General features: G+C 33.5%; 1 protein-coding gene across 2 annotated transcripts; it reads right to left on the bottom strand.

Annotated features, from left to right (window-relative positions):
* Positions 1–4798: 4798 nt before the first annotated feature.
* Positions 4799–12618, bottom strand: LOC130981913 (uncharacterized protein At4g15970-like). 2 transcript variants are annotated; one of them, XM_057905668.1, is made up of 5 exons: positions 12094–12618; positions 8074–8439; positions 7506–7987; positions 6939–7017; positions 4799–5087 (listed from the first exon to the last, which is right to left on the bottom strand). In XM_057905668.1, exons 1-4 carry the CDS (start codon positions 12286–12288, stop codon positions 6963–6965), a joined length of 1098 nt encoding a protein of 365 aa, XP_057761651.1. In that variant the 5' UTR covers positions 12289–12618; the 3' UTR covers positions 4799–5087; positions 6939–6962. The 2 variants fall into 2 exon arrangements, with proteins under 2 accessions (XP_057761651.1, XP_057761652.1); XM_057905669.1 differs by having other exon boundaries at positions 4806–5087; positions 6939–7030; positions 12094–12377.
* Positions 12619–14571: the final 1953 nt, after the last annotated feature.

Raw genomic sequence — 14571 nt, 5'->3', positions numbered from 1 at the left:
ACGACCAGGTTGATCTCCCTTCCAAATTCCACCCGTGCCTCTTTGCTCGCATTTTTCGATCTGTTTCCGACGCTTTGGTTCATCACCTCTGGCATCATTGTGATCTTCTCTTTGTCAGCTTTCCAACGCTGCCGACATCTTCGCCATCAGCCACCAGATGCGCCGCCAGAAGTTCGCTGTCCACCTCCGTTATTTCTCCTTCCAGAAGCTTCAGCAGCCGTTAGATCTCGGCGCCAATCGGACGTTCCTTGCGCTCCCACGTGTCGTGACGTCAGCCTTCCTCCCCTCCAGTTTTCAGCAACCGTTGATCTTGGTGCAGATCCAACACTCCAGGTGCTGCCACGTGTCGCCCGAAGCCATCCTTGCTTGACCCGCGCGAGACCCGGCCCGACCCGCGCTTGACACGCGCTTCCACCTCGCTGCCAGCGTGTCTCTCTCCCTCCTCTCAGGTGTCGCCACGTGTCATTGTCTTGCTGACTTGGCACTAACGAGACTGCTGACGTGGCAGACAAGTGTACCCTCCCTAGGATTTTTTGGTGAGCTCTTTTCGATTTTGCACTCTGATTTCTCATTTTCTGCTCCAAAATTGCTGTTTTCTCTTCTCTCTTTGATCCTTGTGACTGCTATCATGGAAAAGCCAGATGTTTCTGCTACCACTGACAGAAAGGGTAAATTCTGTCGAAACTGTAACCGTTCTGGGCACCTCTTCCCCGACTGTCCTTCTGTTGAATGTCGCACATGCCACCAGAAAGGTCATATTAGCTACCATTGTTCACAGCTGTTCTGCCATTACTGCAAGCTCTCGGGACATTTAATTACTGTCTGTCCTACTCGCCCACCACGTCCTAGTCCACTCAACTCGTCTCTTGTCTCTCTTTCTGATATTGCATCTCTTCTTCAGCGTCTTCTCTCTATTTCTGGTAATATTCCTGCTGCTTTTTCCACCCCTCCAGGTAATTCTAAATGGTACTTTGACTCGGGTTACTTTAATCACATGTCTCCGTTGCGTAATATTTTCTCGTCTATGTCTACCACTACAAATGGACCTTCTGTCAATACTGCAAATGGCTCCCTCTTGCACGCAACACACAAGGGTTCTATATCCCAATCAACTCTTAATCTTCCTGATACTTATTATATTCCCAAATTAAACTTCAATCTTATTTCTGTTGGTCAACTTGTTGATCTGGGTTTTGAAGTCACTTTTTCTATTTCTGGTTGTTGTGTACAGGATCCTCGGACGGGGCAAATCATCGGGACTGGACGTAAGGTCAGAAGGTTGTTTGAACTAAAAAATCTTCATATTCCTCCTGTACCAAATCTCTGTGCTGCTTCTTCTCCCTCTACCCTCCACTTATGGCATCAGCGTCTTGCCCACACCTCCTTAGGAAAACTGCGTCATCTTGTTTTTCAGGGTATTTTAGGTCAGGTTCCAAATGAATCTTTTGATTGTATTTCTTGCCAAACTGCCAAACAACCTGCTTTATCTTTTTATAATAATTCATCTCTTGCTTTTTCTCCTTTTGATCTCATTCACTCTGATGTTTGGGGCCCCTCTCCCACTGCCTTTACGGGCGGGGCTCGATACTTTGTCATTTTCATTGATGATTATTCCCGTTTTACTTGGGTTTATTTGATAACTAATCGCCATGAGTTACCTCAGATCTATATCAACTTTGCTACTATGATTAAAACTCAGTTTTCCAATGTCATTAAGGTTTTCCGACGTGATAATGCTATGGAATACCGTGTTTCCAAACTCTTAGCCTTTCTTGCAGAACATGGTACTTTGTCTGAGTTTTTTTATCCTGGTACATCTCAACAAAATGGTAGAGCTGAACGCAAACACCGTCACATTCTTGACTTCGTCCGTGCAATGCTCCTTTCTTCTTTGTGTCCTGAGCGTACTTGGGGTGAAGCTGTTCTTACTGCAGTTCATGTTATCAATAGACTCCCTTCTTCTGTCCTTGGTAATGTTACTCCCTTTGAGTGTCTTTATCATACATCCCCAGATTATAGTTCTCTTCGAGTTTTCGGTTGTGTATGTTCTGTTCTTCTTCAACCTCATGAACATAGTAAACTTGAACCTCGGGCTCGTATGTGTTGTTTTCTTGGTTATGGGATTGAACACAAGGGTTATCGTTGTTGGGATCCTCTCTCTAAACGTATTCGTATATCTCGTCATGTTGTCTTCTGGGAGCACCACATGTTTTCTCGATTCTCATCCTTTGAGTCCATTCCTACTACTCAGTCACCTTTGTTTACTAACCCCAATGTTGATCTTTTTCCTAGTGATGATTCTACAGATTCTATCTCGAGTGACCCTCCACAGTCTCCTGTTCTTCCACCTTCTCCATCTCCCGATGATTTCAGACCGGACGATGATCATGCTCCTATAGTCATGCCTCCTCCTCCCGCTCGTTCTTCTAGGGTAAGGAATCCACGTCCTCATCTTCTTGATTACAATTGCTTTTCTACTATTCTTCATCAACATGAACCTAAGATATTCAGAGAAGCCTCTTCAAATCCAAATTGGCAACAAGCAATGCAAGAAGAATTACAGGCACTTGAAAAAGCACACACTTAGGATTTGGTTGATCCTCCTTCTGATCAAGAAGTTATGGGCAGTAGATGGATATACAAGATCAAGACTTGCTCTGATGGCTCTATTGACCGCTATAAGGCCCGCTTGGTTGCTCAAGGTTGTACGCAAGAGTATGGTATTGATTATGAAGAGACTTTTGCCCCTGTCGCTCGTCTTACGTCTGTTAGAGCTCTTCTTGCCATTGCCGCTGTTAAAAAATGGTCTCTCAATCAGATGGATGTGAAGAATGCATTTCTTGATGGGGATTTGAAAAAGAAAGTCTATATGAAACCACCTCCGGGATATCCTTGTCCTTCTAATAAGGTTTGTCTCCTTTGCAAGGCACTTTATGGACTTAAGCAAGCTCCTCGTGAATGGTTTGACAAGTTCAGCACTACCATATGCAGTCTTGGTTTTACCTCTAGTCCTCATGAGAATGCGCTCTTCATTCGTAAAAGCGAACGTAGAGTTGTTCTTCTACTTTTGTATGTTGATGACATGATCATTCATGGGAATGATGTTGATGGTATCTCTGATCTCAAGGCCTCACTTCACCGTACCTTTGAGATGAAAGATCTTGGTTCTCTCAGCTATTTTCTTGGTCTCGAGGTCATCTCCACCGTTGATGGCATCTATCTCTCTCAGGCTAAGTATGCTTCAGATCTTCTTGCTCGCGCTGGGATTACAGATAGTCGCATTGAGTCTACTCCTCTTGAGCTTAATGTTCACTTTACCCCTATGGATGGCACTGTTTTGGATAATCCGACTCTCTATCGACAGTTAGTTGGCGGTCTCATCTACTTGACTGTCACCCGACCAGACATCGCCTATCCGGTTCATGTACTTAGCCAGTTCTTGTCAGCTCCTCGTACTACTCACTATGCGGCAGTTCTTTGCATTCTTCGCTACATCAAGGCACTCTATTTCATGGCCTTTATTTTTCTGCACATTCCTCTTTGTCTCTTCAGGCTTACTCCGATGCTGATTGGGCTGGTGATCCCACTGATCGTCGTTCTACTACTGGTTACTGTTTGTTTCTTGGCGACGCTCTCATCTCTTGGCGTGCTAAGAAGCAAACGTTCACTGCTCGCTCAAGCACAGAAGCTGAGTACCGTACCCTCGCTGACACCACTGCTGAAGTTATCTCGGTTCGTTGGCTTCTCGAAGATTTGGGTGCTCCTCAGTCGTCCCCTACTGATGTTTTTTGTGATAACCGCAGTGCTATTCAGATCGCCCATAATGATGTGTTTCATGAACGCACCAAACACATTGAGATTGATTGTCACTTTGTTCGGGACTGTATCCTTATTGATGTTGTTCGTCTCATTGCTGCTGGAACACTAGATCAGACTGTTGATATCTTCACGAAAGCTCATTACCTGACTCGTTTTCGGACTTTGTTATCCAAACTCAAGTTGGTATCCTTAGCTCCCACTTGAGTTTGAGGGGGGATGTTAGAGAATCATTAGAATCAATTTAGATCAATTAGTATCGTTTATATTTATATAGCATATATGTACATTAATTGTAGGATTCTATGTCTTTATTACTTTGATTCATTTAGCACCTATAAATACCTCTTGTATATTGTACCTTTTGAACACAACTCAATAATACACTTTTTCATATTACTCTCTCAGTCTCTTATTTATAACATTTGTCATATTAACTCTATAAATAAATAACTATGTGAGAACTCTCCCACACCTTATAAACTCTCAAACACCTGGCGTTGGATTAACCAATTCTGATACTAAATATAAGTATAAAATCCACAATTGATTGACCCTAAGATTACTCACTCACATAAGTGACACTATTATATTGGTCATCTCTCAAACTTACTAACACTCATGTAAAAGAATACAACAGAAGAGTATTTCTCAAAACCATGTTTAATTTATTTCAATGGAACACACATACATAGTCATGCTTTATATAGGCAAAAATTAATGCTAATAATTCATGACTTTACTAGCTTTTCTATTTAAATAAGTAAATTTTACATCTTTTTTTATATAACTTTATTAGTTGACATCTTATAATTTCTAGCACAACTATGAATATCTTAAAAATTTTTTTAAATTTTTAATATGACTAGCTTCTAACAAAATTTAGTAAATTGATAATTATTGTATTCAATTAAAATTTTGTTTTATTAATTTTTTGACCATATTAACTTTGACGTTCTTTATGAAGATTCTAGTTGTACAAATTGATTTATAGTTGCTAATATTATTCTAAAAAAATTAAGAAAGATTTATGTACACGATAAATAATAAAAGAAAAAAAGATGACAATAATATCAATTTAACTTAAAAGACTATAAAGTTCAAAATTGTGAGTTTTCACATAATCAGATAATTTGAACAATTCTCCATGTCCTCCATTTTTTTTTTCCTTTCAATTTGTTTACTTCCAATGAAGAAAAAAAAGGTTTGACAACCCAAATCTTTTGCTGTGATATGTAATGTGATTGATATATAGATCCAACCTTCGACACCTACTCAGAGAAAAAAAAAAAGGGAAAAAGAATGAGTACAAAATGTTATTTGACCAAACCAAAAATAAACATTATTTATAAAAAAAAGTTATTTAAATGATTTTAGGTTACACCATGAATATGAGTATTGGAACTTAAAAGTCAACGGAAGTATTGCTTTTATTAATGTAGTAATGTATAGATGAAAAATGATAATATTTCAAAAATTTTAAAATAGAGTAAATTACACTAATCTTGCTCTTTGGATTATGCAAAATTACACAAAACACTTAGTCATTTATAATAAGAATATATACTAACTACATTCTACATTAATATTCAAGTTATACAATACAATTTTAAGAAATATGATATTGATATCCGTTGTACACAACACTAATCTCTCTTTTCAAATATAGCTTTTCTATTAAATATAATATTATTATGAGTGTATATTTATTTTGGTTTTCAAAAAATTTCAAACCAGATATTTTAGTCCCCAACTAAAATTAATTATTCGATTGGTCCTTAACAATTAAATTCGTCAGTCACTTAAGTTTTTAGCTCCGTTAACTCTAACAGAAGACAAAATGGTCCCTGAAAACTTTAACATAGAACAAAATGATCCTTGACAACTCTAACAAGGAGCAAAATGATCCCTGACTCCTTTATTCGAAAACGACACTTTTTCCTCAATTTTTTATCATATTTCGTATAACCTTAACATTCATACTCTCCTTCTTCACCTTCACAGTCTTCTTTTCCATGTTTTTTTTCCTCCTCTTTAACTCCAAAATTATGCCATGGTGTAATTGTCATGCATGTCGCACCTACCTCAACATGTCATGGACCACACACTTCCTAAATTTTTGTGACTGGTACATTCACCTCCTCTGCACTTCACCCACCAAAACATCCACTTCCACGTCTTTGATAACATCACTTCCAACCCCGACAACGTTCACGACATCCTTAAGACCAAATTCCACAACTACTCCAAAGACACGCCTTTCTCCACTCTCTAGCAAGCAATATAGATTGTTGGACATTAGGACATCATGAAAAGATTCTCCTTCGATATCATATACAAATTCTCATTTGAAATAGACACCGAGTGCTTCATTCCTTCTTTCTCAGAGTCCAAATTGTTAGACAGTTTCGACCTCGCATCCAAACTATTACAACAAGCAATGTCGTCGTTGTCACTCATATGGAAACTGAAGCGATTACTGAACATTGGTTCGGAGAAGAAGTTGAAAGAAGCGATCGAAGTGGTGAACAATGTGGTCATGGAGATGTTAGGGCAGAGGATGAGGGAGATGGCAATGACTTCAACGAGTCTTAACAAATTAGACTTGTTGTCTAGATTCATGGGATCTATCGAAGACGACAATTAGTTGAGAGACATAGGCATTAGGTTCCAGAGTATGAATTGGTTGAGAACAAGTTGAAGATTTTTTTACTTGTGAACATTAAATTTATAGAATGTGCATTGTGTAGTTTGAAATTACAGTGTTAGACTGTTAGTGTTATGCGAGATATGATGAAAATTGGGAGAGAACAGTAACGTTTCTGAATACAGGAGATCAGGGACCATTTTGTCCTTCGTTAAAATTAACAGAATAAAGGACATAAGTAACTGACGGAGTTAATTGTTAGGGACCAATCGAATAATTAATTTTAGTTAGAGACTAAAGTGTCCAATCTAAAATTCTTTGAGAACCAAAATAGGTATTACTCTATTATCATTTAACTCGAAAGAAGCATCATTTACTCTTGCAATTTCCAGATAAATAGTTGGCACATGCAGTAGTGTTCTGTTCACCATTTATCAAATAAATAACAACATAGGCTTTGCAAAATTTTACATACCTTTATACAATCATCAAGCAGCAATTATATGAATTGTTGGTCATCATCATCTGCCTTTGTTTTTCCTGTTTCTACTACGCTGAAATGATGTCCTTCATGTTGTTAATGATGTGGAAATCGTTAGAAGACAAGACAGAAAAAGTAACATGGAGGATTACTGACATCAATATATAGGTTACATTAAAACCCATTTAAATTATTTTGTTGTAGGAAAATCTTCCGTAAACTACTATTCATTTTTGAGGTCAATAATTTTTAATATTTTTTGTTATTATTTGACTAACATAAATAGTAAATTATTTTTAATAAATAAATTTTACTTATTTATATGTACAAATTTTAAAAAATATAAGTGCACACTATATTGATTTATGTGTGAAAAATTTTGATAAATATAGATAAATTATATATTTTTTATGTATAAAATACTTATAAATATAAATGTAAATTATTGCTTTGCCATGTAGCATTGCTAGAATCATAGAATGTAGTCAATTCAATGTACTACTTATTTCCCCTCTGTTTAATATGACAAAGAAATTTACTAAGAATATATGTATTACTTACTTGCAACTTTGTGGCACAGTCCAAGAAGGATGTACATTTGGTTTTGTATTGTTAGGCAATGCCATATACTTTGACCAATCGTCAAGCAAGATTTTGAGATCATTGACTTTGTTGTCCAAACCAACGCAGCAATTAGCATGCATTGTACAAACCTGGTTGAATTCCTTGCTGGGCTGGCAAAACCCCCCAAAATGCATTGTGCCAAGGAACCTAATCTTTAACTTAATGTTTTGAATGAGAGGGTTCATCTTGATCTTGTTGAAAACATCTTGATCGTGCATCTTGGGGTATGCTTTTCTTGAATTCAACCAAAACTTGTAGAACCAAATTGTTTTCTCATTGGACTTTACATAGGTGAAGCCTCCATTTGGTAGGTTATTCAAGTCATTGGAGTTTCCATTATAGAAATCACAAGCAATTTGGAAATCTCCATCATTGTAGAATTCATTGAATGGGTTCCTCAGCCACATTATATCAGTATCCTGCAAAGCCAGAAAACAAAGACATTCATATATAATGTTTCTTAATCTTGAATTCAATTGTTTTGTGGTAAGTAAAGTGAATGTACCGTGAAGACAAAGCTGTAGCCCATTTCAAGAACAGAGCCAAGAAACTGAATTCTTCTCCACATCATTTTCAAGTAATCTTGTGTCATGAAAAATGCTTCTTTGGTGAAGTTGTCACCCTTTGTTTCAAGTTGATAGCAATGAGGGTGCAAAGCTTGGCAACGAGCATGTGCCTTCTGGTCCAAAGTTATTACCACTAAGTGTTTCAACAATCTCTCCGTCTCAATCCCAAGGTGAAAACTCTTGAGGAATATGTCAAATATTGAATTTGGCTCTGCCCATGCATCATTCAAAGTTGTAATTATCACTGTCTTATTCTTCATAGAAGCATTTCTTAGAACACTCTCTAGTTCTGGGTCATAGCTTATCTGTAACATAATAACAGTGATAATGAGATAACATTGTTATTAACGATAAATACAAGGAATTTCGTCAATATATAACCAACCAACATGAAATTTAGACGTTCTGTTTTCATATTTTGGATTTGCAATTTTTTTTATTATTGAACGATTACAGTTGATTTTTGTTGTTAGTATCACATAACTGTATCATTGTTAATTAATTATTGACTTGGTATAAAGAATTTCATATTTCACACATCCTTTTTCAAACACATGGATATATATAACAGAAGATTAATTTTAATGCACCCACCACCAGTATAAAATATTTTATGTAGTCATATAATTACACATTCATTTTTTAGATGATCATTTGTACGTTAACGTAAAAAATAGTTATTTTTAGTTAATTTGTGCCTTAAAGATATATATATTAAAAATATAATATTAAAAAGTTTTTAATATATTCAGTGTATTAAAAATGTTAAAAAATTAATTTTTCAATAATTTTTAGTCATTTATTTATGGTGTTTTTAAAATGTCCTTAACTCTAAAAAATTAAACTTATCCATTGAAAAACATGTAACAACTACTAGTTTCGAATAAGTGGTTGTTAAATCATAAAACAAAAATACACTTAGACAAATTCTATTCAGACCGTCTCTAAAATATGCTACCTACCATCAATCCATTATTGAGGATAGAATAATATCCCAAGAGGGAGAATGCATATCCCTTTGTTCCTTTCACACTGACATAACAATAATCTAACCATGAATTATGGCCACTACTGAACATGTTGGTCCTTTCGCCTAAATAAAGTTATAATAAGTACAATTATATTTGTAATAAATGAGTTCGATTCTCACTTAATTCTATTTTATTCTTAATTAATAATAAACTGGAAAATCAAAACATGCACATATATATGCTTATCACATTGAAACCATACATGTAATGCAATGATGATAGCAAGGACTCAAGAAATTGAATTGTTTAGGCTAGGTATCTAAATGGCACTACTACATGTGATGCTTTCATGCAAATTAAATGGGAAATTAATTAAAGTTCTGCCTAACATGGCAAACTCATCATAATACAACTTGTTATAGTAGGTTTCACATGAATATTATTTACCAACAGCTCAATAGTCAATACACTAATCATGTTACACAATACAATTAAATATTATACAATAATTTAGTTACATAATAAAAATATTTTAGTATAGAGCAGAAAAAATGAAAACAATTTCTATCAAAAATCATAGAAAACATTCCTTCAGGATTCCAAGTTGAACTTTTTAAAGTTTTTATCCTCCCAACAAATGTGTCATCTTTATGAATAAATAAATTGTTTATTATTTGTTCAACAGCTGATTAATTAATTATAATTAGTAGAATTCTCTAATCTAAGGCAATGAAGAATATGATGGAGTGATGATAGGGTTAGTGTAGTCAACTTTGGTCAACATTGAGTAAACCATGTGAACAGCTGGTTATGGTTATGTAATGTCTAGTTTGCAAATATATGTCGGCACGTGGTCCACCAATATCGTCTTTTTTTTTAATAAATAAAATTAAATAATTATTTTGACATATGTATATTTTTAAAATTAATTAAATTTTTTACATTTTATTATTTATCTCTTTTATAGTAGAAATAAAATATACATGTCTTGTTTGTATTAAAAACGAGATAATTTTTACAAATTTATTATTTATCCCATTTACAAATAAAATCCTAATATCGTCTCACCGCTACCTAGCTAGTGCGCTACATTCTATTAATATTTAATAAGTACAAACCAAAAATTTAGAAGGGGAAAAAAAATCAATTTTAGTAAATAAAGATCTCATATAGGAATTTATTTTATTTGAAAACTCACTCATATAATAAGATTTTACAAGCTAACCCAGTAACATATATATTAATTAGGTTCACTAAATAATAGATTAATAGGTTATATGCAAAAAAAATTTGGATATATTTTGGTGTACACGAAAATTAATAATGAGATATAGTCAACAGAGTATTAGGGTCTTTTGGCCTTAAAATAAATAGAGTTACATCTTTTTAAGTTTAAATTTTATTTTAAAGAATAAAGTGTGATCTTTTATTTTTAAATATTTTTTCTTTTATATTTATTTTTAGTCTTATCTATGAAATAAATACTTAAAAATTCTATTTTACTCTCTAAAATAAAATTCAAACTTTAGAAGATACAAATCCAAAATAAATCACAACACAAAGCATCATTTTTTATTTTTCAATAATTGAAGCTATGTGAATGATTTTTCATTAATAATTGATCCTAAAAGCATCAATTTAATACATATGGCCCATATTAATGTGATATTCAAAGATTTATTTATAGACCGGGATTCCGAATTGAAATTATCCTTTACTATAAATCTTATCTTGGTCTAAATTATTAATCCATTATAATAATATAAAAAATCCTTTGGTTACCATATGCAACAGACAAAATTATGAGTCCTACACTGAATTATTTATTATGAAAAAATATTGTATTTGATCATTAAAATATCATTGCAAACATTTAGGACAGAAAATAAACCACGAGAGGAATTCTTTCTATCTGAAAATATAAAAGGAGAGAAAATAATTGCATATAAGAGAAATTAAAATATTAAATAATTGCAAAGCAAAGAAAAAAGGTGAAATATTTGTTTGCATCTGTAAATGGCATATCAGAAGCAAAATTCCCATTGGCATATCCCTAGTTTTGGAAGATTCTTAGGATAGAGAAATAGAAGGGACAAAATTGACCAAAAAGCCAGTTCCTAATCAAATTTGATTAAAAAGTTGAATCCCTTAAAAGCCCTTGGCCAATCAAAGAGAGAGGATTATATTTATCCATTCCCTAACACAAACAACACTAAAAAATCAAATGATCTAAAATCAAGACCATGCCTGTAACTCAACTAATCAATTTTCTGAACCCCTGTAGTCACCAATGCCACTAGTAGAAAGTTTTCAGTGCCATTATTCAAGTGGCACCAGAATGAGAAACTAGAGAAAGTGACATAGTGCACTATTTTCAAATGGTGGCCAAATTTTGTAAGATATGAACAATTTTTTGTCACTTCTGATTTGGACATGCAGGTTACCATATGGTAACATTTTTGACATAAAGTATCTAAAATAAGCCCCACATTGATACCTTTATTTATTCCAATATTTTCAGGTCCTTTTTTTTTTTTACTTCATCCGTTACAACTTCTCATGAGCTCATGGTTCTAAGGAACAAACTCAGAAAATCTAAGGAAGAAACTATTTTATAGAAAACAGTAAAATTAATAATTTCAAGAGAAAATTATGGATTGGAAGAGTTAAGTCCACTCATAATACCAACTTCTCCCACAATAACCTAACTCCGTACAAATAAAAAAAATAAAAATTTAAAGACGATTGAAATTTTGAAATATCAAAATTGACTCACAAATCCAAAAAGGATCTTTCAAAACCAATCGGAAGCCAGACATAAACTTTCATTTTTTAAGGAAAAAAATCAATACCCAGAACAAAATTTTGAATGATCATAATGAAAAAACAGAAAAAGGGCATAAAAAACAGAATTTCAATTCCAAAACAGAGTCCAAGACAGAGAAAAACAAGTAGAAAGGGAGAGATAATGATAGAAATTAAACTCACCATTGTTGAGTCACGAGTAGTGATGTAACGTGAGAAAACAGGGATTGCAAAGGGAGAAGAAGAGTTATACATGAGGATCCACACCACAACAAAAGCAACAACCACCATAATCATTTGCATCACCCTCCTCACCAAGAGGTGGCTGCCACCGCCTCCCGCCGCTGCGTCTCCGCCCGAGGAACCAGAATCCTTCATTCTTTGACTTGATGAACAAAAACTAAAAAACAAACCTTTGGATTTGTGTTATGAACAAAGCTGTGTTTATATATATATATATATATATATATATATATATATATATATATATAATCCTATCTATGCTTCTTTGTTTTCTTCACCAAACACCAACGTGTTTCTTTCTTTGTCTTTGTATATGATGAAATATGAAATATTTACAAAAGGTTTATAGGGTTTATATGATGAAATAATTACATTGGAAACAAATGGGTATTAATTAAATTAGCTTGACAAGTCATAAATACTAACGAAATTCATGCAGGTGTTAATGATATTGACATTGGAGACATGAGGTATGTGGGGAAGGCTGCAAGTTGCAACTTGCAAATAAAAAGATAACTATTCTATCAATTAGTTGTTTTGGATTTGGTTTAATTATTTTTCCTGGTTCTAGTTTGACTAAAAAAATATTTAATGAGGGAAGTGGAACGTTGCCTATTTTCTATACTGAAGCAAAATGGTTTGCACATCTTTTCTGTTTTATTTTTTTAATTATTAGTTTCATTAAAATATCACATTTTTGTTACTTTGGTTCGGCGCGTCAAAGGCATGAACAGAACATTCCAAGTAGTTGAAACTTGTAAACCGAACTGAGCAAAGTTAGAGGACTGGAGACTTGGTCGTTGGGGATTAAAATAGTTTATTTTAAATTAAAATATAAAATTATTAAACAAAAAACGTGATTTGATTATATAAAACATCACCAGCAAAAACAAAAGTATATGTCTGAAGACTGAAGAGACAACAACAAAAACAGCATTGCAGGAATATTCATTGATCAGATCTGATTAATATATCTATAATATTTATTTAAATTTGATCCGAAATTATGGATATGATGTAATAGGTAAGAAAATTGTGAATATATTATATTATTTTATTTTTATTATTTAAAAAATATGTTTAATAATATTTATATTTAAAAGAGTAAAAAAATGTTATTTGGTTGATATCTGATTCACAAATATTTGAATCAAATTGAACCTAAGTTTAAAAAGTATAAATATTGAATTCAATATGATCTGATCATTTTACTACAGATTATATTAAGATTATGATTATATTTACTGATTTGTGTACACCCCAAGATAATAGAAAAGAGGAAAAAAATTGAATTTTATATCTAAAAGTTTCACGTTTAGATTAATGGTAAAGTAATGAGTTAAGTCTTACTTTAATTCTTGAGATTGGCGAGTTGTATTAATTTAGTCATCGAGATTTTAATTACATTAAATTAGTCCCTTATATTTAAAAAAATACACCACGTTAGTCTTTTTCTTATTTTTCGTCATCGGAGCACTGACATCATGAGTGACATGGCCAATTCTAGCCACAATAGACAAAGTAACAATTAAATGACATGATATAAAATTTGATTAGCTCTAATTTAGTCTTTGTCACCTTTTATAACCTAAATTTCTTCTCTTCTTCTTTTTCTTCTTCTTCTTCTCATTTTTTTCTGGTTTTTCATCTTTTTTCTCATTGTTTACCCTTCTGATTTTAGGATTATGATTGCAAGTCGAAGCCAGAATTCCATGCAGTCAAACACAAGGATCTCCAGTCGAAGTAGAGTATCGAGTGTTCTAATAGAGTGGTGTGGGTGTGGCTGACGTCCTGTTTTCTGGTGGTCCACAACAAAGTCTAACCCTAACAAATTATTCTTTGGGTGTCCTAACTACAATGTCAGTGAAAATAGGTGGTGTGGTTTATTTGTTTGGGCTAATATTGCACAAGAAGACGTCAGTGGAAGGGTGACTTCTACTGATAAAAAGTAAGAGTGAATTTGGCTTGGAGAATTGAGAAGTTAGAACCCAAATTGTACATGTTATTATTGGCTTTGTTTATAATGTTTGTTGCTGGTTTCATGTTAGTATTTAAGATTCGAGGATGATTTTGTTTTAATGTGTTTAGGGTTAATGTATAGTAGAAGAAAGAAAAAGTGTCATTATCAAATATTCAAGTTGTTAGCCCTGTTATAAATATAAAGTAAGATATTTATGTAATGGGTATAAGTGTCTCTATATGAGTCCATGATGAGCTACTTATGACAAAATAACAAGCATGTACACAAGACATTCCTAAAAAAAATAACAAACAAATATATCATTAAAGTATTTAATTATCCGCAAAAAAGAGAATATGAATGCAGGTTAATTACCTATTAACATCCAAAATTGACATGTGCACAACCGTTTGCCCAAATTCACCACCATATTTGTTGGATATTCATGCACTGCAAAC

The sequence above is a fragment of the Arachis stenosperma genome, chromosome 5, assembly GCF_014773155.1.
Source record: "Arachis stenosperma cultivar V10309 chromosome 5, arast.V10309.gnm1.PFL2, whole genome shotgun sequence".
Taxonomy (NCBI): Eukaryota; Viridiplantae; Streptophyta; class Magnoliopsida; order Fabales; family Fabaceae; genus Arachis; species Arachis stenosperma.
The sequence above is the reverse complement of the archived record's forward strand: the minus strand, read 5'-3'. Positions and strand labels throughout refer to the sequence as shown.

Coding starts and splice junctions, on each gene's coding strand:
- LOC130981913 (XM_057905668.1), bottom strand. CDS start 12,288: ATGAAGGATTCTGGTTCCTCGGGCGGAGACGCAGCGGCGGGAGGCGGT. Junction 7,988..8,073: donor GCTACAGCTTTGTCTTCACG/GTACATTCACTT, acceptor CTGGCTTTGCAG/GATACTGATATAATGTGGCT. Junction 7,018..7,505: donor ACTGTGCCACAAAGTTGCAA/GTAAGTAATACA, acceptor ACATCATTTCAG/CGTAGTAGAAACAGGAAAAA.